Here is a 27352-nt window from a genome sequence, read left to right as displayed (position 1 = left end):
GGGATCAGTTGATGAGAGACTCCCTCTGGTACTGGTTTTCAGGAGTACCTGTCTCAGGGTGCGTGTTTTCTGGAAACATTCCTGAATATTTTTTATTTCGGAAGTGTCTGCATTCCTCTTAAGTATGAGGGCGAGTTAATTCACTCTAAAGGCTTGGCCTCAGTTGTCTTTAAATTGGCTTTTAATTTCTATGACTTAATTCATCTACTAGGGGTTCCTTATTATTGTAGGAGGTGATTGATCGTTCAGTGGCAACTCTCAATGGCTGGTTGTTCTCCTCTCTTTAGGGGTGAACGTTTGTAGTGTTATCAGTCTGATAATTCTCTCCGGCGAGTGGTTCTCCGACCGGAGGTGTCTTCTGTGGCTACTGCCGTTTCGCATACTGCTGAGCTTATGTGGTAAGTTCAGGGTCATGTGATCGCAGACTACCTTGCCAAATTCTCTGGTGGTGGTTGTCTTAGGAATCAGTCTTGCATATCTAATTCCTCCGTTTTTTCTCTCCTTTCACGAGTTATTATCGTATATAGCAGGAGACAGAGACGATTAATCTCTTAGCACCTGCATGGCTTCACAGGATCTGGTATGATGACCTAGAGTAATGGTCTCCTCTCCCTCCTTGGAGACTGCTTTTGAGTAAGGACCTTCTGAATAGGGTACCTTCCTTCTCTTTATTTTCATCTTCTCTAAAGCCTACTGCTTGGATATTGATCGCTTAGTTGGTCGAAGCATGGTTTTTCTGCCTCAGTCTTTAAGACCATGTTTCGGGCTTGCATGCCAGTTACTAGGAGGTTTTTCCGTAACATTTAGCGTAAATATCTTATTGGTTTGAATCCAAGGGTTTCTCTTGGAGTTGGGTCAGGATTTCTGGGAATTGTCTTTCTCCAGGAAGGCTTGGAGTGGGCAGTACCCTCAGGGGTCAGATCTCTGTCTTACACATTCTGCTATACAGGTCTCTCATGGATGCGGTAAATTTACAATATATCTTCCATTAACAATGAATGTTAATAGACCAATATCAAATGGATAAGCCAAGTTATGTTATTTCTGGCTGTCCAATCTTTTTGTCAGGCCTGGGTCAGCATCAGGCCTTTGTTAAATCAGTTGCTCGACTTAGGAGTCTTAACCTTGTTCTTTTAGCCTGGCACCAGGCCCTGTTTGAGCCTATACATTCCTTAGATATTAAGATGTTATCTTAGAAGGTTTTTGTTTCTTCTAAGAGAGTCTCTGAACTCTCGGTGTTGCTTTATAGTCCCCTTATCTTGTCTTTTACAAATAAGGTGGCTCTGCGTTCTTTGTTAGTTTCCCTTCCTAGAATAGTTTCAATTAGATATACTGGTCAGGAAATAGTTGTACCCTATTCCTTTTTCTCTTAAGGAAGGTTTGTTCCACAACCTAGTTGTGGTGAGTGCACAGACGTTCTTTTTGCAGGCGCTAAGGTCTTCTGTTTTGTTTGTCTGTTTCTCTGGGAAACGCAAGGGTCAGAGAAATATGGTTTATTTTAATTTGCTCTGGCTGAAGAGTTATAGCTTTTGACCTATGTCACTGCTGGATTTAAGCCTCATGAGCGAGTCACGGCTCATTCCATGAGGGTTGGTTCTTTTTTCTGTTGAACAAGTTTGCAGGACTGCAACTTAGTCTTCTATACTTATTTTTATTAGGCAGTGGTGCCTTCTGTTTAGGTTTCCTGTCTTGTCCCTCCCTTATCATCTGTGTCCTCTAGCTTGGGTATTGATTCCCAACAGTAATTAATGATGATCCGTGGACTCACCGTGTCATTGGAAAGAAAACAAAATTTATGCTTACCTGATAAATTTATTTATTTCTTGACACAGTGAGTCCACGGCCCGCCCTGTTTTTCAGACAGTGTTTTGTTATATCAACCTCAGGCACCTCTGCACCTTGTGTTGCTTCCTTTCTCTCCTTTCCCTTTGTTCGAATGACTGGGGGATTGTGGGTAGGAAGTGATATTTAACAGCTTTGCTGTGGTGCTCTTTGCCTCCTCTTGCTGGCCAGGAGTGATATTCCCAACAGCAATTGATGATCCGTGGACTTACCGTGTCAAGAAAGAAAGATACTTATCAGGTAAGCATAAATTTTGTTTTTAAGCAGTCAATCAGGATGCTAGTCCCATGACTTGCAAGGGAGTGTGCATCTGGCATGTGCAGGCACAGTCATGTTATTTCCCTATTCAGTTTGAAGGGACATGAAACACAATTTTTTTTCTTTCATTATTTAGAAAGAGCATTCAATTTTAAACAACTTTCTAATTTACTTATATTATCTCATTTGCTTAATTCTCATGATATCCTTTGTTGAAAAGCATATCTAGATAGGCTTGGTAGCTGCACATAGATGCATCATGTGATTGACTCACCCATGTGCATTGCTATTTCTTCAACAAACGATATCTAAAGAATTAAGCAAAATAAATAATAGATGTCAATTGGTATGTTGTTTAAAATTGTATTGTCTACCTGAATTATGATAGAAAAAATGTGGGTTTAGTGTCCCTTTAAGAAAGTTTACTATAAAATCTCATGAGATTTCAGTGAAGTCTCATGAGATCACAGTGAAACAAAGCATGACCTCAGCACTGCTGATGTTGATTGGCTGTGGGATTTTTATCAACCTGCAGCAGCTGGACAGTAGCTTAACAATAACTGTTACCAGAGCACTTACTCTAGTGAGCTTAAAAAAAATTTGAGGTAAAATATCTTTTTTTACATAGAGATGCTCAGATGATATTTTCTTATCAGTTTTTTTACAGTTATAAGGCATAACTTTCAAGTGATTTAGCATATGGGTATTATGTCCTTTTAAGGAAAGAGACTGGGGTAGCCTGCCATCTTCTAATTTCTTAAAGGGACAGTCTACACCAGAATTGTTATGGTTTAAAAAGCTAGATAATCCCTTTATTACCCATTCCCCAGTTTTGCATAACCAACACAGTTATAATAATAGACTTTTAACCTCTGTGATTACCTTGTATTTAAGCCTCAGCAGACTGCCCCCTTATTTCAGTTCTTTTGATATACTTGGATTTTAGCCAATCAGTGCTGACTCCTAGGTAGCTCCACGTGCATGAGCACAATGTTATCTATATGACACACATTAACTAACGCCCTCTAGTTGTGAAAAACTGTCAAAATGCATTCAGATAAGTGGTGGCCTTCAAGGGCTAAAAAATTAACATACAAGTCTACCTAGGTTTAGCTTTCAACTAAGAATACCAAGAGAACAAAGCAAAATTGATTATAAAAGTAAATTGTAAAGTTGTTTAAAATGACATGCCCTATCTGAATCATAAAAGTTTACTTTTGACTAAACTGTCCCTTTAAGGTGATTTAGCACAGATTCAGCTAAGTTTATTAGTAACAATTAGGTACAAAAATAAAAATATTTAACAGGTATTTAAATAAACAGACACACATTCATTTTTAATTTGTATCTAATAGCTAAATATAAATATATATATTTATATAGAAAAATAGGCACCTGAAAATACAGATGCCCAAAAAAGCTAGGGAATTCAGCACTCTGAAACAAAGTATGAAAAGTTATTGAAAAATTATTACTGCCACAAATTGTGCAGCAGTTTGGTATCAAAACCTAGCCTTACATATAGAAGTACATAGACACTTAAAAGCAATGTCATATTATATACATCTCAGTTATATTCATCCCGGGACTATCTAATGGGGAATATAGCAGTATTTGGTATTGATGCATTTGTTGCAGCTATATTGCTGATCTGATTTATTTTACCATGCTATGATATAATTGTAACAGCGCAGTACAAATACCTACAGTATTTACAGAAAGGTGTGGTTACTATTGATCTCCTTATGTGTCTATATCCTGTAATCTATATATTTATATAATGCCCAATCAGCTCCATTGGAGTGAGCACAATGTTATCTATAATAGCACACATGAACTAGCGCTGTCTAGCTATAAAAAAAAAATCAAAATGCACTGAGATAAGAAGCAACCTTCAAAGGCTTAGCATTTAGCATATGAGCCTACCTAGGTTTAACTTTCAACAAAGAATACCATTAGAACAGAGCAAATTTGGTGATAAAAGTAAATTGGAAAGTTGTTTAAATTTGGAAGCCCTATCTGAATCATGAAAGTTTAATTTTGACTAGACTGTCCCTTTAAGTAAAATGTGATTATAATCTAATTTTATTTTGAGATCTTTATAAATGGAGAATAACGGCATAATGAACTAACTTCCAACTCCTGAGATCTTTATTTCTTTACTTTCATACTTTTTTTTTTTTCTATATTTAGGGCTAGAATACAAGTGGAGCTCAATAATACCAGTGCATGCAATTGTGCGCTGGTATTAGAAGTGACCCACAGTGTGAACGCAACCTCGTGTTCGCATTACATGGAAGCTTTGCGCTCAGGAGAGCGCACTTCCAAAGGCTCCAATGAGAGCCTCGTTCTGATGCCGTCATACATGGTACAGAACCTAGCTCAGAGAAGGGGGTAAGTCGCGCAGCGATGGGCAGCAAATTTAATATATATATATATATGAATATATAGATATATATTTATGTGTTTATAGGTGTATATACATATATTAACACATAAATATATATGTATATAAGCATATACATATATATATATATATTAACAGTTTTTACAAAGTGCTCAAAGACCGCAATGTAAAGTCCCTTTCTTTCATGTAATTAGCAAGAGTCCATGAGCTAGTGACGTATGGGACATACATTCCTACCAGGAGGGGCAAAGTTTCCCAAACCTTAAAATGCCTATAAATACACCCCTCACCACACCCACAATTCAGTTTTACAAACTTTGCCTCCTATGGAGGTGGTGAAGTAAGTTTGTGCTAGATTCTACGTTGATATGCGCTCCGCAGCAGGTTGGAGCCCGGTTTTCCTCTCAGCGTGCAGTGAATGTCAGAGGGATGTGAGGAGAGTATTGCCTATTTGAATGCAATGATCTCCTTCTACGGGATCTATTTCATAGGTTCTCTGTTATCGGTCGTAGAGATTCATCTCTTACCTCCCTTTTCAGATCGACGATATACTCTTATATATATACCATTACCTCTGCTGATTTTCTTTTCAGTACTGGTTTGGCTTTCTACAACATGTAGATGAGTGTCCTGGGGTAAGTAAGCTTATTTTCTGTGACACTCTAAGCTATGGTTAGGCACTTTTTTATAAAGTTCTAAATATATGTATTCAAACATTTATTTGCCTTGACTCAGGATGTTCAACATTCCTTATTTTCAGACAGTCAGTTTCATATTTGGGATAATGCATTTGAATCAATCATTTTTTCTTACCTTAAAAAATTTGACTTTTTCCCTGTGGGCTGTTAGGCTCGCGGGGGCTGAAAATGCTTCATTTTATTGCGTCATTCTTGGCGCGGACTTTTTTGGCGCAAATTTTTTTTTCTGTTTCCGGCGTCATACGTGTCGCCGGAAGTTGCGTAATTTTTTGACGTTTTTTTGCGTCAAAAGTGTCGGCGTTACGGATGTGGCGTCATTTTTGGCGCCAAAAGCATTTAGGCGCCAAATAATGTGGGCTTCTTATTTGGCGCTAAAAAATATGGGCGTCATTTTTGTCTCCACATTATTTAAGTCTCATTATTTATTGCTTCTGGTTGCTAGAAGCTTGTTCACTGGCATTTTTTTCCCATTCCTGAAACTGTCATTTAAGGAATTTGATCAATTTTGCTTTATATGTTGTTTTTTCTATTACATATTGCAAGATGTTCCACGTTGCAACTGAGTCAGAAGATATTTCAGGAAAATCGCTGCCCGGTGCTGGAGCTACCAAGCTAAGTGTATCTGCTATAAACTTTTGGTATCTGTTTCTCCAGCTGTTGTTTGTATTGCATGTCATGACAAACTTGTTAATGCAGATAAAATTTCCTTTAGTACTGTTACATTACCTGTTGCTGTTCCGTCAACATCTAATTCTCAGAGTGTTCCTGATAACATAAGAGATTTTATTTTTAAATCCATTAAGAAGGCTATGTCTGTTATTTCTCCTTCTAGTATACATAAAAGTCTTTTAAAACTTCTCTTTTTTCAGATGAATTTTTAAATGAACATCATCATTCTGATACTGATAATGGTTCTTCTGGTTCAGAGGTTTCTGTCTCAGAGGTTGATGCTGATAAATCTTCGTATTTGTTCAAGATGGAATTTATTCGTTCTTTACTTAAAGAAGTATTAATTGCATTAGAAATAGAGGATTCTGGTCCTCTTGATACTAAATCTAAACGTTTAAATAAGGTTTTTAAATCTCCTGTAGTTATTCCAGAAGTGTTTTCTCTCCCTGATGCTATTTCTGAAGTAATTTCCAGGGAATGGAATAATTTGGGTAATTCATTTACTCCTTCTAAAACGTTTTAAGCAATTATATCGTGTGCCATCTGACAGATTAGAGTTTTTGGGACAAAATCCCTAAGGTTAATGGGGCTGTCTCTACTCCTGCTATATTTTTTAGCGGATGTTGCTGCAGCTTCAACTTTTTGGTTAGAAGCTTTAGCGCAACAAGTAACAGATCATAATTTTATAGCATTATTATTATTCTATAACATGCTAATAATTTTATTTGTGATACCATCTTTGATATCATTAGAGTTGATGTCAGGTATATGTCTCTAGCTATTTTAGCTAGAAGAGCTTTATGGCTTAAAACTTGGAATGCTGATATGTCTTCTAAGTCTACTTTGCTATCCCTTTCTTTCCAGGGTAATAAATTATTTGGTTCTCAGTTGGATTCTATTATCTCAACTGTTACTGGAGGGAAGGGAACTTTTTTTACCAAAGGATAAAAATTCTAAGGTAAATTTAGGTCTAATAATCGTTTTCGTTCCTTTCCTCACAACAAGGAACAAAAGCCTGATCCTTCATCCTCAGGAGCGGTATCAGTTTGGAAACCATTTCCAGTTTGGAATATATCCAAGCCTTATAGAAACCCAAAGCCAGCTCCTAAGTACCCATGAAGGTGCGGCCCTCATTCCAGCTCAGCTGGTATGGGGCAGATTACGGTTTCTTCAAAGAAATTTGGATCAATTCCGTTCACAATCTCTGGTTTCAGAACATTGTTTCAGAAAGGTACAGAATTGGCTTCAAGTTAAGGCCTCCTGCAAAGAGATTTTTTTCTTTCCCGTGTCCCAGTAAACCCAGCAAAGGCTCAGCATTTCTGAAATGTGTTTCAGATCTAGAGTTGGCTGGAGTAATTATGCCAGTTCCAGTTCTGGAACAGGGGCTGGGGTTTTATTCTATCTCTTCATTGTACCAAAGAAGGTCAATTCCTTCATACCAGTTCCGGATCTATCAATATTGAATCGTTATGTAAGGATACCAACATTCAAGATGGTAACTGTAGGACTATCCTGCCTTTTGTTTAGCAAGGGCATTATATGTCTACAATAGATTTGCAGGATGCATATCTGCATATTCCGATTCATCCAGATCACTTTTAGTTTCTGAGATTCTCTTTTTAGACAAGCATTACCAGTTTTGTGGCTCTACCGTTTGGCCTAGCATCAGCTCCAAGAATTTTTTCAAAGGTTCTCGGTGCCCTTCTGTCTGTAATCAGAGAACAGGGTATTGGTATTTCCTTATTTTGGACGATATCTTGGTACTTGCTCAGTCTTCACATTTTCGCAGAATCTCATACGAATCGACTTGTGTTGTTTCTTCAAGATCATGGTTGGAGGATCAATTTACCAAAAAGTTCATTGATTCCTCAGACACGGGTAACCTTTTTAGGTTTCCAGATAGATTCAGTGTCTATGACTCTGTCTTTGTCAGACAAGAGAAGTCTAACATTGATATCAGCTTGTCAAAACCTTCAGTCACAATCATTCCCTTTGGTAGCCTTATGCATGGAAATTTTAGGTCTTATGACTGCTGCATCGGATGCGATCTCCTTTGCTCGTTTTCACATGCGACCTCTTCAGCTCTGTATGCTGAACCAATGGTGCAGGGATTACACAAAGATATCTCAATTAATATCTTTAAACCGATTATACGACACTCTCTGACGTGGTGGACAGATCACCATCGTTTAGTTCAGGGGGCTTCTTTGTTCTTCCGACCTGGACTATAATCTCAACAGATGCAAGTCTTACAGGTTGGGTCTCTGACGGCACAAGGGGTTTGGGAATCTCAGGAGGTGAGATTACCGATCAATATTTGGGAACTCTGTGCAATTTTCAGAGCTCTTCAGTCTTGGCCTCTTCTGAAGAGAGAGTTGTTCTTTTGTTTTCAGATAGACAATGTCACAACTGTGGCATACATCAATCATCAAGGAGGGACTTGGCTATGAAAGAAGTATCTCGAATTTTGGTTTGGGCGGAATCCAGCTCCTGTCTAATCTCTGCGGTTCATATCCCAGGTATAGACAATTGGGAAGCGGATTATCTCAGTCGCCAAACGTTGCATCCGGGCGAATGGTCTCTTCACCCAGAGGTATTTCTTCAGATTGTTCAAATGTGGGAACTCCCAGAAATAGATCTGATGGCTTCTCATCTAAACAAGAAACTTCCCAGGTATCTGTCCAGATCCCGGGATCCTCAGGCGGAGGCAGTGGATGCATTATCACTTCCTTGGAAGTATCATCCTGCCTATATCTTTCCGCCTCTAGTTCTTCTTCCAAGAGTAATCTCAAAGATTCTGAAGGAATGCTCGTTTGTTCTGCTGGTAGCTCCAGCATGGCCTCTCAGGTTTTGGTATGCGGATCTTGTCCGGATGGCCTCTTGCCAACCGTGGACTCTTCCGTTAAGACCAGACCTTCTGTCGCAAGGTCCTTTTTTCCATCAGGATCTCAAATCCTTAAATTTGAAGGTATGGAGATTGAACGCTTGATTCTTGGTCAAAGAGGTTTCTCTGACTCTGTGATTAATACTATGTTACAGGCTCGTAAATCTGTATCTAGAGAGATATATTATAGAGTCTGGAAGACTTATATTTCTTAGTGTCTTTCTCATCATTTTTCTTGGCATTCTTTTTGAATACCGAGAATTTTACAGTTTCTTCAGGATGGTTTAGATAAAGGTTTGTCCGCAAGTTCCTTGAAAGGACAAATCTCTGCTCTTTCTGTTCTTTTTCACAGAAAGATTGCTAATCTTCCTGATATTCATTGTTTTGTACAAGCTTTGGTTCTTATAAAACCTGTCATTAAGTCAATTTCTCCTCCTTGGAGTTTGAATTTGGTTCTGGGGGCTCTTCAAGCTCCTTCTTTTGAACCCATGTATTCTTTGGTCATTAAATTACTTTCTTGGAAAGTTTTGTTTCTTTTGGCCATCTCTTCTGCCAGAAGAGTCTCTGAATTATCTGCTCTTTCTTGTGAGTCTCCTTTTCTGATTTTTCATCAGGATAAGGCGGTGCTGCAAACTTCTTTTGAATTTTTTACCTAAGGTTGTGAATTCTAACAACATTACTAGAGAAATTGTGGTTCCTTCATTATGTCCTAATCCTATGAATTCTAAGGAGAAATCATTGCATTCTTTGGATGCTGTTAGAGCTTTTTAATATTATGTTGAAGCTACTAAGTCTTTCCGAAAGACTTCTAGTCTATTTGTCATCTTTTCCGGTTCTAGAAAAGGCCAGAAAGCTTCTGCCATTTCTTTGGCATCTTGGTTGAAATCTTTATTTCATCATGCCTATGTCGAGTCGGGTAAAACTCCGCCTCGAAGGATTACAGCTCATTCTACTAGGTCAGTTTCTACTTCCTGGGCGTTTAGGAATGAAGCTTCGGTTGATCAGATTTGCAAAGCAGCGACTTGGTCCTCTTTGCATACTTTTACTAAATTCTACCATTCTGATGTGTTTTCTTCTTCTGAAGCAGTTTTTGGTAGAAAAGTACTTCAGGCAGTGGTTTCAGTTTGAATCTTCTGCTTATGTTTTCATTAAACTTTATTTTGGGTGTGGATTATTTTCAGCAGGAATTGGCTGTCTTTATTTTATCCCTCCCTCTCTAATGACTCTTGCGTGGAAAGATCCACATCTTGGGTAGTCATTATCCCATACGTCACTAGCTCATGGAATCTTGCTAATTACATGAAAGAAAACATAATTTATGTAAGAACTTACCTGATAAATTCATTTCTTTCATATTAGCAAGAGTCCATGAGGCCCACCCTTTTTTTGTGTGGTGGTTATGATTTTTTTGTATAAAGCACAATTATTCCAATTCCTTATTTTTTATGCTTTCGCACTTTTTTCTTATCACCCCACTTCTTGGCTATTCGTTAAACTGATTTGTGGGTGTGGTGAGGGGTGTATTTATAGGCATTTTAAGGTTTGGGAAACTTTGCCCCTCCTGGTAGGAATGTATATCCCATACGTCACTAGCTCATGGACTCTTGCTAATATGAAAGAAATGAATTTATCAGGTAAGTTCTTACATAAATTATGTTTTTCAGTGCTGTGTTTGTTTTTAAAAAACCCACAACTGCTCAGTTTAACCCCTTGAAACTGCTAAGTGCCATTTTTAAAAATAAATAAAGATGCTATTATTTTTTTTTTAATTTATTTAAGAACACTAAACTTAATTTTGATCTCTGGTTAATTTTTGAAGCGCTAATAGCTACCGCAAGCTCGTGGTAGCAATAACCATCTACTTGTAATGGCTGGTTATTTATCGTGCGCTGGAAAACGGGCGAATTAGCTGGTTTACGATAAATTAGCACTCTACTTGTATTCTGGCCCTTAGTCATTTGTTACCTTTAAAGTGAATGATGTTTAACCTTATAACCTTTATTGTTTTCGTTTTAGAAGTGTTAATTTTAATGGATACTTCAGTTCTAAAATAAACAGTCAACACCAGAATTGTTGTTGTTTTAAATTATAAATAACCCCTTATTACCCATTCCTTAGTTTTGCACAACCAACACAGTTATAATAATACACGTCTTACCTCTGTGATTACCTTGTATCTAAGCCTCTGCAGATTGCCCCTTATTTCAGTTCTTTTGACAGACTTGCCTTTTAGCCAATCAGTGCTCACTACTCAGTAAATTCACGTGCGTGAGCTCAATGTTATCTATGAAACACATGAAAAACATGAAAAACTGTCAAATGCAGAGGCAGCCTTCAAGGTCTTAGAAATTAGCATATGAACCTCTTAGGTTTAGCTTTCAACTAAGAATGCCAAGAGAATGAAGCAAAATTGGTAATAAAAGTAAATTGGTAAGTTGTTTAAAATTACTTGCCCTATTTGAATCATGAAAGTTTTTTTTGGACTTGACTTTCCCTTTAAAGAACAAATGAAGTGCAAACATGTTGTCTCGGGTGTTAAGCCGATTAGCATGGAACAAAGTAATGTTTAGGTTTCTTAACCATGCAGTCATGTCTCAAAGTTAATATCATGATGATTTTTTTTTATTCTTTCGCCTGGCAGGTGGCAAGATGGGAGCATCGGACACGTTGTATTACTAGGCTCTTTGGATCTCCCTTTGTTGGATGCTACTTTGTAGGAGCTTTGCTCATCTTCTTAGCAATCTTTAGAAGCCATTGGTAAGTAAGCATGACATTTAAAAGGATAGAAAAGTCATTTATTTCCAATGTCAAATAATGCTTATTCTTTCTAATGTTAATGAGAGGCCATGATTCCTTACTCTTGGGGATTACATCACCGGTCCACCAGGAGTAGGCAAAGACACCCTATCAGAGTTCCAATATCCCTTCTACTTCCCCTTCTCTCCCAGTAGTTATTTGCCTCGTCAAGGAGAGGGCAAGGAAAGAGGTGTTTAACGTAAAGGGCCATAATACCCAAATGTTTAAACACTTGAAAGTGATGCAGCATAGCTGTAAAAAGCTGACTAGAAAATATCACCTGAACATCTCTATGTAAAAAAGAAAGATATTTTACCTCAAAAGTTCCTCAGTACCCACATCCCATTATAAAGGATTTCTAAGCAGCATATCAGTATGTCTGTCCCGGGACAGCCGAAGGGATGAGCCTTGTGCACTCTCATGTTATTTCCCTATTCAGTATAAGGAAGTTTACTATGAAATCTCATGAGAGTTAAGTCAAATCTCATGAGATCACAGTAAAAAAGTTCATGACCTCAGCACTGCTGATGCTGATTGGCTGCAGTTCATTTCTTCCTTTTTTTTTTTTTACCTGCAGCTGGGAGCAGCTTAATATAACTTTTTACACAGAACTTACTCTGATGAGCTAATGAAATTGTGAGGTAAAATATCTTCCTTTTTTACATAGAGATGCTCAGGTGATATTTTCCTGTCAGCTTTTTACAGTTATACTGCATCAGTTTCAAGTGATTTAGCATATGAGTATTATGTCCCTTTAAGAAGATTTTATAATGTGTGTTATTACTGTTTTTTACCCTCAGTGGATAGTTCTCTGAAGAGAGGGTATGAAGAAACAAGCTGGTGCTATGTAAATATTTTCAGTAAAGTATTTTGTACTATAGCAGCCATGGGTGATGCTGGGAAGTTCCCAAGCCTCGTCTTGTCTTGGCTAGTTAGATATGCTTCTCTTATAGGATCCTGCTGCTGTTAGTAACAGTATAGGATTTTAAGGTCCACCATTTCCATTGTGTTTCAGACTGACTACAGTGGACATGGGAAATATGAAGAGGACCAGAGTTTAGTGTAACTGGTACTTAGTAAGCACTCTGGTAAATGGACTTAACAACTATTATTTCTGCCTGAGTGATCTTGGATTTGTGTGCTGCAATGGATTTATTGAACCTATTTTATTTAGAGTGGCAAGGGCTGAAATGTTGTTTGCTTCTTACTTATCATGAGATGAACATAGACTAATTTTTTGCTCTGGTTTCTCACCGGTCCTGGTTTCTCTACGCTCCGGTCATGTGGTACTTGCCGGTGCGCAGAGAAACGGTGGTTGCTTTGGTATGGCAGTGGACCAGAAGGGCTAAGACACTTTACCATGCTAAGGTGGGGTAGTGGGGTTAAATTTTTTCCCGCCTTTAGATTATTGTTGTGGCGTGCGGCCCTGCCCCTTTTTCTCTCTGAAGTGTATTGGAAGCTTGTACAAACCGCAAAATTTTTGTTCCATAAAGGTCCGGACACCTTACTGGATTACTAGGGGGACTTAGTAGATCATTGAAAGCCTACATAGAGCATTTTATACTCCAGCTCATAATTTTTGGAATACTGGTTGTGCCTTTGTTTATCACATACCTTCCTTTTCTGTGACAATCTCTGTGTGTTACATAAGGGGGTTTCTTGTAGTAATTAATATAACCGGGGGAAGTTTTGGAAATTTGTATCTTATAATTTCCCACTGACTTCTGATCATGGAGCAAACAGGGTCTGCTTATCCAAGCACTGTATCATCTGAGGATACTCCCTTGGATATTGTTTTACCAACTAATACGTGTCTGCTATGTAAAACTGTGATTATTTGTCCACCAGCTCAGCTTTGTGCAAATTGTCTAGCTTCTGTTCTGCAGTTGCATTCTCAAGCCCCAAGTTCTCAATAGCACATTCTGCAGTATCAGTTAACCAGGGGGAGTCTGTGTTTGCAAAAGGCTTTAAGACTCCTATGCAAGCAGCAGTTTCTGATGCTCTTGAGGCTTTACCGCCTCCAAGTACGCACAAGTGCAAACAAAAGCATTGCTCTGCAGATTCCAAAGGTAGTGGTGGTCCTGGTCCTGCGCTAGACAATTCCAGGCTTCTGATTTAGACCTTTCCATTTCCTCCTCTGAGGGGTAGGTTTCTGCAAAAGATTTTTCTTCAGAATCTGATAGAGAACCTGAGGATGTAACTTTTCAGTTTAAAATGGAGCACCTACACTATTTGCTTAAAGGGCCATGATACCTAAATGTTGAAACACTTGAAAATGATGCAGCATAGCTGTAAAAAGCTGACTAGAAAATATCACCTGAACATCTCTATGTAAAAAAGAAAGATATTTTACCTAAAAAATTCCTCAGTAGCCACATCCCATTGTAAAGGACTTCTAAGCAGCAAATCAGTATGTCTGTCCCGGGACAGCTAAGGGAGTGAGCTTACGTGCACACTCATCTCATTTCCCTATTCAGTTTAAGGACGTTTACTATGAAATCTCATGAGAGTTCAGTGAAATATCATGAGATCACAGTAAAAGAGTTCATGACCTCAGCACTGCTGATGCTGATTGGCTGTTGTTCATTTCTTAATTATTTTTTTTACTTGCAGCCAAGCAACAGCTGAGTATAACTTTCTCTTGTTAAGTGTATCCAGTCCACGGATCATCCATTACTTGTGGGATATTCTCCTTCCCAACAGGAAGTTGCAAGAGGATCGCCCACAGCAGAGCTGCTACATAGCTCCTCCCCTCACTGCCATATCCAGTCATTCTCTTGCAACTCTCAACAAAGATGGACGTAGTAAGAGGAGTGTGGTGTATTATAATTAGTTTTTTAACTTCAATCAAAAGTTTGTTATTTTTAAATGGTACTGGAGTGTACTGTTTCATCTCAGGCAGCATTAGAAGAAGAATCTGCCTGTGATTTCTATGATCTTAGCAGAAGTAACTAAGATCCATTGCTGTTCTCACATGTTCTGAGGAGTGAGGTAACTTCAGAGAGGGAATGGCGTGCAGGTTTTCCTGCAATAAGGTATGTGCAGTTAATATATTTCTAGGGATGGAACTTGCTAGAAAAATGCTGCTGATACCTGGTTAATGTAAGTTAAGCCTAAATGCAGTGATTTAATAGCGACTGGTATCAGGCTTATTAACAGAGATACATACTCTTTTAAAAGTGTAATATAAAACGTTTGCTGGCATGTTAATTGTTTTTATATATGTTTGGTGACAAAACTTATTGGGGCCTAGTTTTTTCTCCACATGGCTGGCTTGATTTTTGCCTAGAAACAGTTTCCTGAAGCTTTCCACTGTCGCAATGTGAGTGGGAAGGGCCTATTTTAGTGCTTTTCTGTGCAGATAAAAATAGTGACAGAGACATTCAGCTTCCCTCTGCTTGATACAGGACATCTCTGAAGGGCTCTAAAGGCTTCAAAAGTTGTGTTTGAGGAGGGTAACAATCACAGTAGACTGTGGCAGTTGTTGTGACTGTGTTTAAAAAACGTTTTTGTCATTTATTATTCTGTTTTTGTTATTAAGGGGTTAATCATCCATTTGCAAGTGGGTGCAATGCTCTGCTAACTAGTTACATACACTGTAAAAATTTCGTTAGTGTAACTGCCTTTTTTCACTGTTATTTCAAATTTTGTCAAAATTTGTTTCTCTTAAAGGCACAGTAAAGTTTTTTATATTGCTTGTTAACTTGCTTTAAAGTGTTTTCCAAGCTTGCTAGTCTCATTGCTAGTCTGTACAAACATGTCTGAAACAGAGGATACTTGTTCATTATGTTTAAAAGCCATGGTGGAGCCCCATAGGAGAATGTGTACTAAATGTATTGATTTCACCTTAAACAGTAAAGATCAGTCTTTATCTATAAAAGAATTGTCACCAGAGGGGTCTGTCGAGGGGGAAGTTATGCCGACTAACTCTCCCCACGTGTCGGACCCTTCACCTCCCGCTCAAGGGACGCACGCTAATATGGCGCCAAGTACATCAGGGGCGCCCATAGCGATTACTTTGCAGGACGTGGCTGCAATCATGAATAATACCCTGTCAGAGGTATTATCCAGATTGCCTGAATTGAGAGGCAAGCGCGATAGCTCTGGGGTTAGACCAGATACAGAGCGCGTAGATGCTGTAAGAGCCATGTCTGATACTGCGTCACAATATGCAGAACCTGAGGACGGAGAGCTTCAGTCTGTGGGTGACGTCTCTGAATCGGGGAGACCTGATTCAGAGATTTCTAATTTTAAATTTAAGCTTGAGAACCTTCGTGTATTGCTTGGAGAGGTATTAGCTGCTCTGAATGACTGTGACACAATTGCAGTGCCAGAGAAATTGTGTAGGCTGGATAAATACTATGCAGTGCCGGTGAGTACTGATGTTTTTCCAATACCTAAAAGGCTTACAGAAATTATTAGTAAGGAGTGGGATAGGCCCGGTGTGCCCTTTTCCCCACCTCCTATATTTAGAAAAATGTTTCCAATAGATGCCACTACACAGGACTTATGGCAGACTGTCCCTAAGGTGGAGGGAGCAGTTTCTACTTTAGCAAAGCGTACCACTATCCCGGTTGAGGACAGTTGTGCTTTTTCAGATCCAATGGATAAAAAATTAGACAGTTACCTTAAGAAAATGTTTATTCAACAAGGTTTTATTTTACAGCCCCTTGCATGCATTGCGCCTGTCACTGCTGTGGCGGCATTCTGGTTTGAGGCCTTGAAAGAGGCCATCCATACAGCTCCATTGACTGAAATTGTTGACAAGCTTAGAACTCTTAAGCTAGCTAACTCATTTGTTTCTGATGCCATTGTTCATTTGACTAAACTAACGGCTAAGAATTCCGGATTCGCCGTCCAGGCGTGTAGGGCGCTATGGCTCAAATCCTGGTCAGCTGATGTGACTTCAAAGTCTAAATTACTCAACATTCCTTTCAAGGGGCAAACCTTATTCGGGCCTGGTTTGAAAGAAATTATTGCTGACATTACTGGAGGTAAGGGTCATACCCTTCCTCATGACAGGGCCAAATCAAAGGCCAAACAGTCTAATTTTCGTGCCTTTCGAAATTTCAAGGCAGGTGCAGCATCAACTTCCTCTGCTTCAAAACAAGAGGGAACTTTTGCTCAATCCAAGCAGGCCTGGAAACCTAACCAGTCCTGGAACAAGGGCAAGCAGGCCAGAAAGCCTGATGCTGCCTCTAAGACAGCATGAATGAGCGGCCCTCTATCCGACAACTGATCTAGTAGGGGGCAGACTCTCTCTCTTTGCCCAGGCGTGGGCACGAGATGTTCAGGATCCCTGGGCGTTGGAGATCATATCTCAGGGACATCTTCTGGACTTCAAAGCTTCTCCTCCAGAAGGGAGATTTCACCTTTCAAGATTATCTGCAAACCAGATAAAGAAAGAGGCATTCCTAAGCTGCGTACAAGATCTCCTTGTAATGGGAGTGATCCATCCAGTTCCGCGGACGGAACAAGGACAGGGGTTTTATTCAAATCTGTTTGTGGTTCCCAAAAAAGAGGGAACCTTCAGACCAATTTTGGATTTAAAGATCCTAAACAAATTCCTCAGAGTTCCGTCATTCAAGATGGAAACTATTCGAACCATTTTACCCATGATCCAAGAGGGTCAGTACATGATCACAGTGGACTTAAAGGATGCCTACCTTCACATTCCGATTCACAAGAATCATCATCAGTTCCTGAGGTTTGCCTTTCTAGACAGGCATTACCAATTTGTAGCTCTTCCATTCGGGTTGACTACAGCCTTAAGAATTTTTACAAAGGTTCTGGGCTCACTTCTGGCGGTCCTAAGACCGCGAGGCATAGCGGTGGCTCCTTACCTGGACGATATCCTGATACAGGCGTCAAGCTTTCAAATTGCCAAATCTCATACAGAGATAGTTCTGGCATTCCTGAGGTCGCATGGGTGGAAAGTGAACGAAGAAAAGAGTTCTCTATCTCCTCTCACGAGGGTTTCCTTCCTAGAGACTCTAATAGATTCTGTAGAAATTAAAATTTACCTGACGGAGTCCAAGTTATCAAAACTTCTAAATGCTTGCCGTGTTCTTCACTCCATTCCGCGCCCCACGGTGGCTCAGTGCATGGAAGTAATCGGCTTAATGGTAGCGGCGATGGACATAGTGCCATTCGCCCGCCTGCATCTCAGACCGCTGCAATCATGCATGCTCAGTCAGTGGAATGGGGATTACACAGATTTGTCCCCTGTACTAAATCTGGATCAGGAAACCAGAGATTCTCTTCTCTGGTGGTTATCTCGGGCCCATCTGTCCAAGGGTATGACCTTTCGCAGACCAGATTGGACAATTGTAACAACAGATGCCAGCCTTCTAGGTTGGGGTGCAGTCTGGAACTCCCTGAAGGCTCAGGGTTCATGGACTCAGGAGGAGAAACTCCTCCCAATAAATATTCTGGAGTTAAGAGCAATATTCAGTGCTCTTCTGGCTTGGCCTCAGCTAGCAACACTGAGGTTCATCAGATTTCAGTTGGACAACATCACGACTGTGGCTTACATCAACCATCAAGGGGGAACCAGGAGTTCCCTAGCGATGTCAGAAGTCTCCAAGATAATTCGCTGGGCAGAGACTCACTCTTGCCACCTGTCAGCGATCCATATCCCAGGTCAATTGGTTCTCCGCTGCTCAATTGGTTCTCCGTTGGGGCAAACCAGAATTGGATCTCATGGCGTCTCATCAGAACGCCAAGCTTCCTTGTTACGGATCCAGGTCCAGGGACCCAGAAGTGGCACTGATAGATGCTCTAGCAGCGCCTTGGTTCTTCAACCTGGCTTATGTGTTTCCACCGTTTCCTCTGCTCCCTCGTCTGATTGCCAAAATACAAACAGGAAAGAGCATCGGTTATATTGATATCGCCTGCGTGGCCACGCAGGACCTGGTATGCAGACCTAGTGGACATGTCATCCTTTCCACCATGGACTCTGCCTCTGAGACAAGACCTTCTAATACAAGGTCCTTTCAATCATCCGAATCTACTTTCTCTGAGACTGACTGCATGGAGATTGAACGCTTGATCCTATCAAAGCGTGGCTTCTCCGAGTCAGTAATTGATACCTTAATACAGGCACGAAAGCCTGTCACCAGGAAAATTTTCCACAAGATATGGCGTAAATATCTTCATTGGTGTGAATCCAAGAATTACTCATGGAGTAGGGTTAGGATTCCTAGGATATTGTCCTTCCTCCAAGAGGGTTTGGACAAAGGATTATCAGCTAGTTCTTTAAAGGGACAGATTTCTGCTCTGTCTATTCTTTTACACAAGCGTCTGGCAGAAGTTTCAGACGTTCAGGCATTTTGTCAGGCTTTAGTTAGAATTAAGCCTGTGTTTAAACCTGTTGCTCCTCCATGGAGCTTAAACTTCTTTCATGGAAAGTTATTTTCTTTCATGTAATTAGCAAGAGTCCATGAGCTATTGACGTATGGGATATACATTCCTACCAGGAGGGGCAAAGTTTCCCAAACCTCAAAATGCCTATAAATACACCCCTCCCTACACCCACAAATCAGTTTTACAAACTTTGCCTCCCATGGAGGTGGTGAAGTAAGTTTGTGCTAGATTCTACGTTGATATGCGCTTCGCAGCAGGCTGGAGCCCGGTTTTCCTCTCAGTGTGCAGTGAATGTCAGAGGGATGTGAAGAGAGTATTGCCTATTTGAATTCAATGGTCTCCTTCTACGGGATCTATTTCATAGGTTCTCTGTTATCGGTCGTAGAGATTCATCTCTTACCTCCCTTTTCAGATCGACGATATACTCTTATATACCATTACCTCTACTGATTCTCGTTTCAGTGCTGGTTTGGCTTTCTACTACATGTAGATGAGTGTCCTGGGGTAAGTAAGCCTTATTTCTCTTGTTAAGTGTGTTCAGTTCACGGGTCATCCATTACTTATGGGATATATTCTCCTTCCCAACAGGAAGTTGCAAGAGGATCACCCAAGCAGAGCTGCTATATAGCTCCTCCCCTCACATGTCATATTCAGTCATTCTCTTGCAACCCTCAACAAAGAAGGAGGTCGCGAGAGGAGCTGGAGTTTTTACTTAACTATTCTTCAATCAAAAGTTTGTTATTTTAAATGGCACCAGAGTGTGCTGTTTTTCTATCTCAGGCAGTATTTGGAAGAAGAAACTGCCTGCGTTTTTTTCTATGATCTTAGCAGGCGTAACTAAGATCCACTGGCTGTTCTCGACATTCTGAGGAGTGGGGTAACTTCAGAAACTGGGAATAGCATGCAGGGTCCTCCACAAATGAGGTATGTGCAGTACATTATTTTCTGGGAATGGAATTGACTAAGAAAATACTGCTGTTACCGTATGATGTAAGTACAGCCTTAAATGCAGTAGTGGCAACTGGTATCAGGCTGATAAATGTATGCGCAGTCGAGTTATTTTCTAGGGACTAGAATTTGACTGAGAAAATACTGTTAAAACTGAAATAATACTTAAGCCTTATCTGCAGTGGTAGCGACTGGTAGCAGGCTTAGTGATAACTTTGCATGACATTGGAAAATGTTGTTTTTTAATAAAACGTTTACTGGCATGTTATTCGTTTTTGTGAGGTACTTTGGTGATAAATCTCTTTGGGCATGATTTTTTTCCACATGGCTAACATATATTTTCTGCATGGAAACCGTTATATCAGGGCTCCCACTGTTGTAATAGGAGTGGGAGGGACCTTGTTTTAGCGCCTTGTTGCGCAGTTAAAATTCTAGCACAGTCTTCCTGCTTCTTCCTCCTTGATCCAGGACGTCTCTAGAGAGCTCAGGGGTCTGCAAAATTCATTTTTGAGGGAGGTAATCAGTCACAGCAGATCTGTGACAGTGTGCTGACTGTGATTAAAAGCGTTAAATCTTAATTGATATCCGTTTTATCCGTTTTGGGTATTGAGGGGTTAATCACCCTTTTGCTAATGGGTGCAATCCTCTGCTAATAATACACTTCTTGTTAAGAATTGTTTAATTATATCTGTATTTTTGAAGCGCTGCAGCGTTTTTTATATTGCTTGTAAACTTATTGAAAGTGATTTCCAAGCTTGCTAGTTTCATTGCTAAGTCTGTTTAAACTGTTTGTTCATCATGTTCAAAAGCCAATGTGGAGCCCAATAGAACGATGTGTACCAATTGTATTGATATTGCTTTGAATAAAAGTCAATCTGTACCGATAGAGAAAATATCACCAGACAACGAGGGGGAAGTTATGCCGCCTAACTCTCCTCACGTGTCAGTACCTGCGTCTCCCGCTCGGGAGATGCGTAAGATTGAGACCCCAAGTACATCTAGGCCCTTACAAATCACTTTACATGATATGGCTAATGTTATGAAAGAAGTATTATATAATATGCCCGAATTAAGGGGCAAGCGCGATAGCTCTGGGTTAAGGACAGAGCGCGCTGATGACACGAGAGCCATGTCTGATACTGCGTCACAATTTGCAGAACATGAGGACGGTGAGCTTCATTCTGACGGTGACGGTTCTGATCCGGGGAGACCGGATTCAGAAATTTCAAATTTTAAATTTAAGCTTGAGAACCTCCATGTGTTACTAGAGGAGGTATTAGCGGCTCTGAATGATTGCGACACGGTGGCAATTCCAGAGAAAATGTGTAGGTTGGATAGATACTATGCGGTACCGGTGTGTACTGACGTCTTTCCTATACCAAAAAGACTTACAGAAATTATTAGTAAGGAGTGGGATAGACCCGGTGTGCCTTTTTCCCCTCCCCTGATATTTAGAAAAATGTTTCCTATAGACGCCACCACACAAGACTTATGGCAGACGGTCCCTAAGGTGGAGGGAGCAGTTTCTACTTTAGCCAAGCGTACCACTATCCCGGTGGAGGATAGCTGTGCTTTCTCAGATCCAATGGATAAAAAATTAGAGGGTTATCTTAAGAAAATGTTTGTTCAACAGGGTTTTATATTGCAGCCTCTTGCATGCATTGCGCCTGTCACGGCTGCAGCGGCATTCTGGTTTGAGTCTCTGGAAGAGGCGATTCGCACAGCGCCATTGGATGAGGCTTTGAGCAAAGTTAGAACCCTTAAGCAAGCTAATGCGTTTGTTTCAGATGCTGTAGTACATCTAACCAAACTTACGGCTAAAAATTCCGTATTCGCCATACAGGCGCGCAGAGCGCTCTGGCTTAAATCCTGGTCAGCGGATGTAACTTCCAAATCTAAGCTACTTAACATTCCTTTCAAAGGGCAGACCTTATTCGGGCCCGGCTTGAAGGAAATTATTGCTGACATTACGGGAGGTAAGGGCCACGCCCTTCCTCAGGACAGGGCCAAACCAAAGGCCAAACAGTCTAATTTTCGTGCCTTTCGTAACTTCAAGGCAGGAGCAGCATCAACTTCCTCCGCTCCAAAACAGGAAGGAACTACTGCTCGTTACAGACAGGGTTGGAAAGGCAACCAGTCATGGAACAAGGGCAAGCAGGCCAGAAAGCCTACTCCCGCCCCTAAGACAGCATGAAGACAGGGCCCCCTATCCGGAGACGGATTTAGTGGGGGGCAGACTTTCTCTATTCGCCCAGGCTTGGGCAAGAGATGTGCAGGATCCCTGGACGTTGAAGATTATATCTCGGGGATACCTTCTGGATTTCAAAACCTCTCCTCCACAAGGGAGGTTCCATCTATCGAGGTTATCAACAAACCTAGTAAAGAGAGAGGCATTTCTACAATGTGTACAAGACCTCTTAATCATGGGAGTGATCCACTCAGTTCCGCGATCGGAACAGGGACAAGGATTTTACTCAAATCTATTTGTGGTTCCCAAAAAAGAGGGAACCTTCATACCAATCTTGGACTTAAAGATCTTAAACAAATTCCTAAGGGTACCATCGTTCAAGATGGAAACCATTCGAACCATCCTACCCATGATCCAAGAGGGTCAATATATGACCACAGTGGACTTAAAGGATGCTTACCTTCACATACCGATTCACAAAGATCATTATCGGTACCTAAGGTTTGCCTTTCTAGACAGGCATTACCAGTTTGTGGCTCTTCCCTTCGGGTTAGCCACGGCCCCGAGAATTTTTACGAAGGTTCTGGGCTCACTTCTGGCGGTACTAAGACCACGAGGCATAGCGGTGGCTCCGTACCTAGACGACATTCTGATACAAGCGTCAAGTTTTTAGAATGCAAAGTCTCATACAGAGATAGTTCTAGCATTTCTGAGGTCGCATGGGTGGAAAGTGAACGTGGAAAAGAGTTCTCTGTTACCACTCACAAGGGTTCCTTTTCTAGGGACTCTTATAGATTCTGTAGAGATGAAGATTTACCTGACGGAGTCCAGGTTATCAAAGATTCTCAATGCTTGCTGTGTCCTTCATTCCGTTCCAAGCCCATCAGTAGCTCAGTGCATGGAGGTAATCGGCTTAATGGTCGCGGCAATGGACATAGTGCCATTTGCGCGCCTGCATCTCAGACCGCTGCAACTATGCATGCTCAGTCAATGGAACGGGGATTACTCAGATCTGTCCCCTTCGCTAAATTTGGACCAGGAGACCAGAGATTCTCTTCTCTGGTGGTTGTCACCGGTTCATCTGTCCAAAGGAATGACCTTTCGCAGACCAGATTGGACGATTGTAACAACGGATGCTAGCCTTCTAGGCTGGGGAGCAGTCTGGAATTCCCTGAAGGCTCAGGGATCGTGGACTCAGGAGGAGAAACTCCTTCCAATAAACATTCTAGAATTAAGAGCAATATTCAATGCTCTTCTAGCTTGGCCTCAGTTAGCAAAACTGAGGTTCATCAGATTTCAGTCGGACAATATCACGACTGTGGCTTACATCAATCATCAAGGGGGAACCAGGAGTTCCCTAGCGATGTTGGAAGTCTCGAAGATAATTCGCTGGGCAGAGTCTCACTCTTGCCACCTGTCAGCGATTTACATCCCAGGCGTAGAGAACTGGGAGGCGGATTTCCTAAGTCGCCAGACTTTTCATCCGGGAGAGTGGGAACTTCACCCGGAGGTATTTGCTCAACTGATTCGTCGTTGGGGCAAACCGGATCTGGATCTCATGGCATCTCGCCAGAACGCAAAGCTTTCTTGTTACGGATCCAGGTCCAGGGACCCGGGAGCGGTGCTGGTAGATGCATTAGCAGCCCCTTGGGTTTTCAACATAGCTTATGTGTTTCCACCATTTCCATTGCTACCTTGACTGATTGCCAGGATCAAACAGGAGAGGGCATCGGTAATTCTGATAGCGCCTGCGTGGCCACGCAGAACCTGGTATGCAGACCTAGTGGACATGTCGTCCTGTCCACCATGGTCTCTACCTCTGAGGCAGGACCTTCTAATTCAGGGTCCTTTCAACCATCCAAACCTAATTTCTCTGAGGCTGACTGCCTGGAAATTGAACGCTTGATTCTATCAAAGCGTGGGTTTTCGGATTCGGTTATTGATACATTAATACAGGCTCGGAAACCTGTGACCAGAAAAATTTACCATATGATATGGCGTAAATATTTATATTGGTGCGAATCCAAGAGTTACTCATGGAGTAAGGTTAGGATTCCTAGGATATTGGCTTTTCTACAAGAGGGTTAAGAAAAGGGTTTATCCGCTAGTTCGCTAAAGGGACAGATTTCAGCTCTGTCTATTCTTTTACACAAACGTCTGGCAGAGAATCCAGACGTCCAGGCTTTTTGTCGGGCTTTGGCTAGAATTAAGCCTGTGTTTAAAGCTGTTGCTCCTCCGTGGAGCTTAAACTTGGTTCTTAAAGTTCTTCAGGGTGTTCCGTTTGAACCCCTTCATTCCATTGATATTAAGCTTTTATCTTGGAAAGTTTTGTTTTTGATGGCTATTTCCTCGGCTCGAAGAGTCTCTGAGTTATCTGCCTTACATTGTGATTCTCCTTATCTGATCTTTCATTCAGACAAGGTAGTCCTGCGTACTAAACCTGGGTTTTTACCTAAGGTTGTTTCTAACAGGAATATCAATCAAGAGATTGTTGTTCCATCATTATGTCCTAATCCTTCTTCAAAGAAGGAACGTCTTTTGCATAATCTAGACGTGGTCCGTGCTCTGAAGTTCTACTTACAGGCAACTAAAGATTTTAGACAAACTTCTTCTCTGTTTGTCGTTTGCTCTGGACAGAGGAGAGGTCAAAAGGCTTCGGCTACCTCTCTCTCTTTTTGGCTTCGTAGCATAATACGTTTAGCCTATGAGACTGCTGGACAGCAGCCTCCTGAAAGAATTACAGCTCATTCCACTAGAGCTGTGGCTTCCACCTGGGCCTTTAAGAATGAGGCCTCTGTTGAACAGATTTGCAAGGCTGCAACTTGGTCTTCACTTCATACTTTTTCCAAATTTTCCAAATTTGACACTTTCGCTTCTTCGGAGGCTGGTTTTGGGAGAAAGGTTCTACAGGCAGTGGTTCCTTCTGTTTAATGTTCCTGCCTTGTCCCTCCCATCATCCGTGTACTTAGCTTTGGTATTGGTATCCCATAAGTAATGGATGACCCGTGGACTGAACACACTTAACAAGAGAAAACATAATTTATGCTTACCTGATAAATGTATTTCTCTTGTAGTGTGTTCAGTCCACGGCCCGCCCTGTCTTTTTAAGGCAGGTTCTAAATTTTAAAATTATAACTCCAGTCACCACTGCACCTTATAGTTTCTCCTTTCTCGTCTTGTTTCGGTCGAATGACTGGATATGACATGTGAGGGGAGGAGCTATATAGCAGCTCTACTTGGGTGATCCTCTTGCAACTTCCTGTTGGGAAGGAGAATATATCCCATAAGTAATGGATGACCCGTGGACTGAACACACTACAAGAGAAATAAATTTATCAGGTAAGCATAAATTATGTTTTTTTGTGACACTCTAAGCTATGGTTGGGCACTTTTATATAAAGTTCTAAATATATGTGTTTAAACATTAATTTGCCTTGATTCAGGATGATCAATATTCCTTATTTCAGACAGTCAGTTTCATTATTTGGGATAATGCATATGAATTAAGTCATTTTTTCTTACCTTAAAAATTGACTTTTTTCCCTGTGGGCTGTTAGGCTCGCGGGGGCTGAAAATGCTTCATTTTATTGCGTCATTCTTGGCGCAGACTTTTTTGGCGCAAAATTTTTTTTTGTCATTTCCGGCGTCATACTTGTCGCCGGAAGTTGTTCGTGTTTGCGTCATTTTTTTGACGTTTTACGCCAAAAATGTCGGCGTCACCGGATGTGGCGTCATTCTTGGCGCCAAAAGCATTTGGGCACCAATAATGTGGGCGGCGTTTTTGGCGCCAAAAAATGTGGGCGTCATTTTTGTCTCCCTTTTTTTCTCACATTATTTAAGTCTCATTTTTCATTTGCTTCTCGTTGCTAGAGGCTTGTTCATTGGCATTTTTTCCCATTCCTGAAACTGCCTTTTAAGGAATTTGATAGATTTTGCTTTATATGTTGTTTTTTCTCTTACATATTGCAAGATGTCTCAGATTGACCCTGGATCAGAAGCTACTTCTGGAAAAACGCTGCCTGATGCTGGTTCCACCAAAGTTAAGTGTATCTGCTGTAAACTTGTGGAACTGTCCCTCCGGCTGTAGTTTGTGATGAATGTCATGATAAGCTTGCTAATGCAGATAGTATTTCCATTAGTAATATACCATTACCTGTTGCTGTTCCATCAACATCTAATACTCAGGATGTTCCTGTTAATATAAGAGATTTTGTTTCTAAATCTATTAGGAAGGCTATGTCTGTTATTCCTCCTTCCAGTAAACGTAAAAGGTCTTTTAAAACTTCACAATTTTCAGATGAATTTTTAAATGAACATCATCATTCTGATTTGTCTGTTTCTGATGATGATTTTTCTGGTTCAGAGGATTCTGTCTCAGATATTGACTCTGATAAATCTTCATATTTATTTAAAATGGAATTTATTCGTTCTTTACTTAAAGAAGTTTTAATCGCATTAGAGATGGAGGAATCTAGTCCTCTTGATACTAAATCTACTAAGCGTTTAAATTCGGTTTTTAAACCTCCTACAGTTATTCTGGAAGTTTTTCCTGTCCCTGATGCTATTTCTGAAGTAATTTCTAGGGAATGGAATAATCTGGGTAATTCATTTACTCCTTCTAAAAGGTTTAAGAAATTGTATCCTGTGCCATCTGACAGATTAGAGTTTTGGGACAAAATCCCTAAAGTTGATAGGGCTATCTCTACTCTCGCTAAACGTACTACTATTCCTACGGCAGATAGTACTTCCTTTAAGGATCCTTTAGATAGGAAGATTGATTCCTTTCTAAGGAAAGCTTATTTATGTTCAGGTAATCTTCTTAGGCCTGCTATTTCTTTGGCTGATGTTGCGGCAGCTTCCACTTTTTGGTTGGAGGCTTTGGCACAACAAGTCTCAGATCATAATACTCATAGCATTGTTAAACTTCTTCAACATGCTAATAACTTTATTTGTGATGCCATCTTTGATATCATTAGAGTTGATGTCAGGTATATGTCTTTAGCTATTTTAGCTAGAAGAGCTTTATGGCTTAAAACTTGGAATGCAGATATGTCTTCTAAGTCAACTTTGCTTTCCCTTTCTTTTCAAGGTAATAAATTGTTTGGTTCCCAGTTGGATTCTATTATTTCAACTGTTACTGGGGGGAAAGGAACTTTTTTACCTCAGGATAAAAAATCGAAAGGTAAATATAGGGCTGCTAATCGTTTTCGTTCCTTTCGTCAGAATAAGGAACAGAAGCCTGATCCTTCCCCTAAAGGAACAGTTTCTGTTTGGAAACCATCTCCAGTCTGGAATAA

At 40.6% G+C, this 27352-nt stretch overlaps 1 protein-coding gene across 2 annotated transcripts in view; it reads left to right on the top strand.

The window, feature by feature from the left end:
- The window catches only part of PEMT (phosphatidylethanolamine N-methyltransferase), an 852275-nt gene that overhangs the window by 187573 nt on the left and 637350 nt on the right, over positions 1-27352 (top strand). For both annotated transcript variants that reach the window (XM_053695218.1, XM_053695217.1), the window contains exon 3: positions 11400-11515. In XM_053695218.1, the coding sequence (XP_053551193.1) occupies positions 11400-11515 (116 nt within the window). The remainder of the gene's footprint in view (positions 1-11399; positions 11516-27352) is intronic.

Source organism: Bombina bombina, chromosome 11 (assembly GCF_027579735.1).
Source record: "Bombina bombina isolate aBomBom1 chromosome 11, aBomBom1.pri, whole genome shotgun sequence".
NCBI classification, from domain to species: domain Eukaryota; kingdom Metazoa; phylum Chordata; class Amphibia; order Anura; family Bombinatoridae; genus Bombina; species Bombina bombina.
The sequence above is the reverse complement of the archived record's forward strand: the minus strand, read 5'-3'. Positions and strand labels throughout refer to the sequence as shown.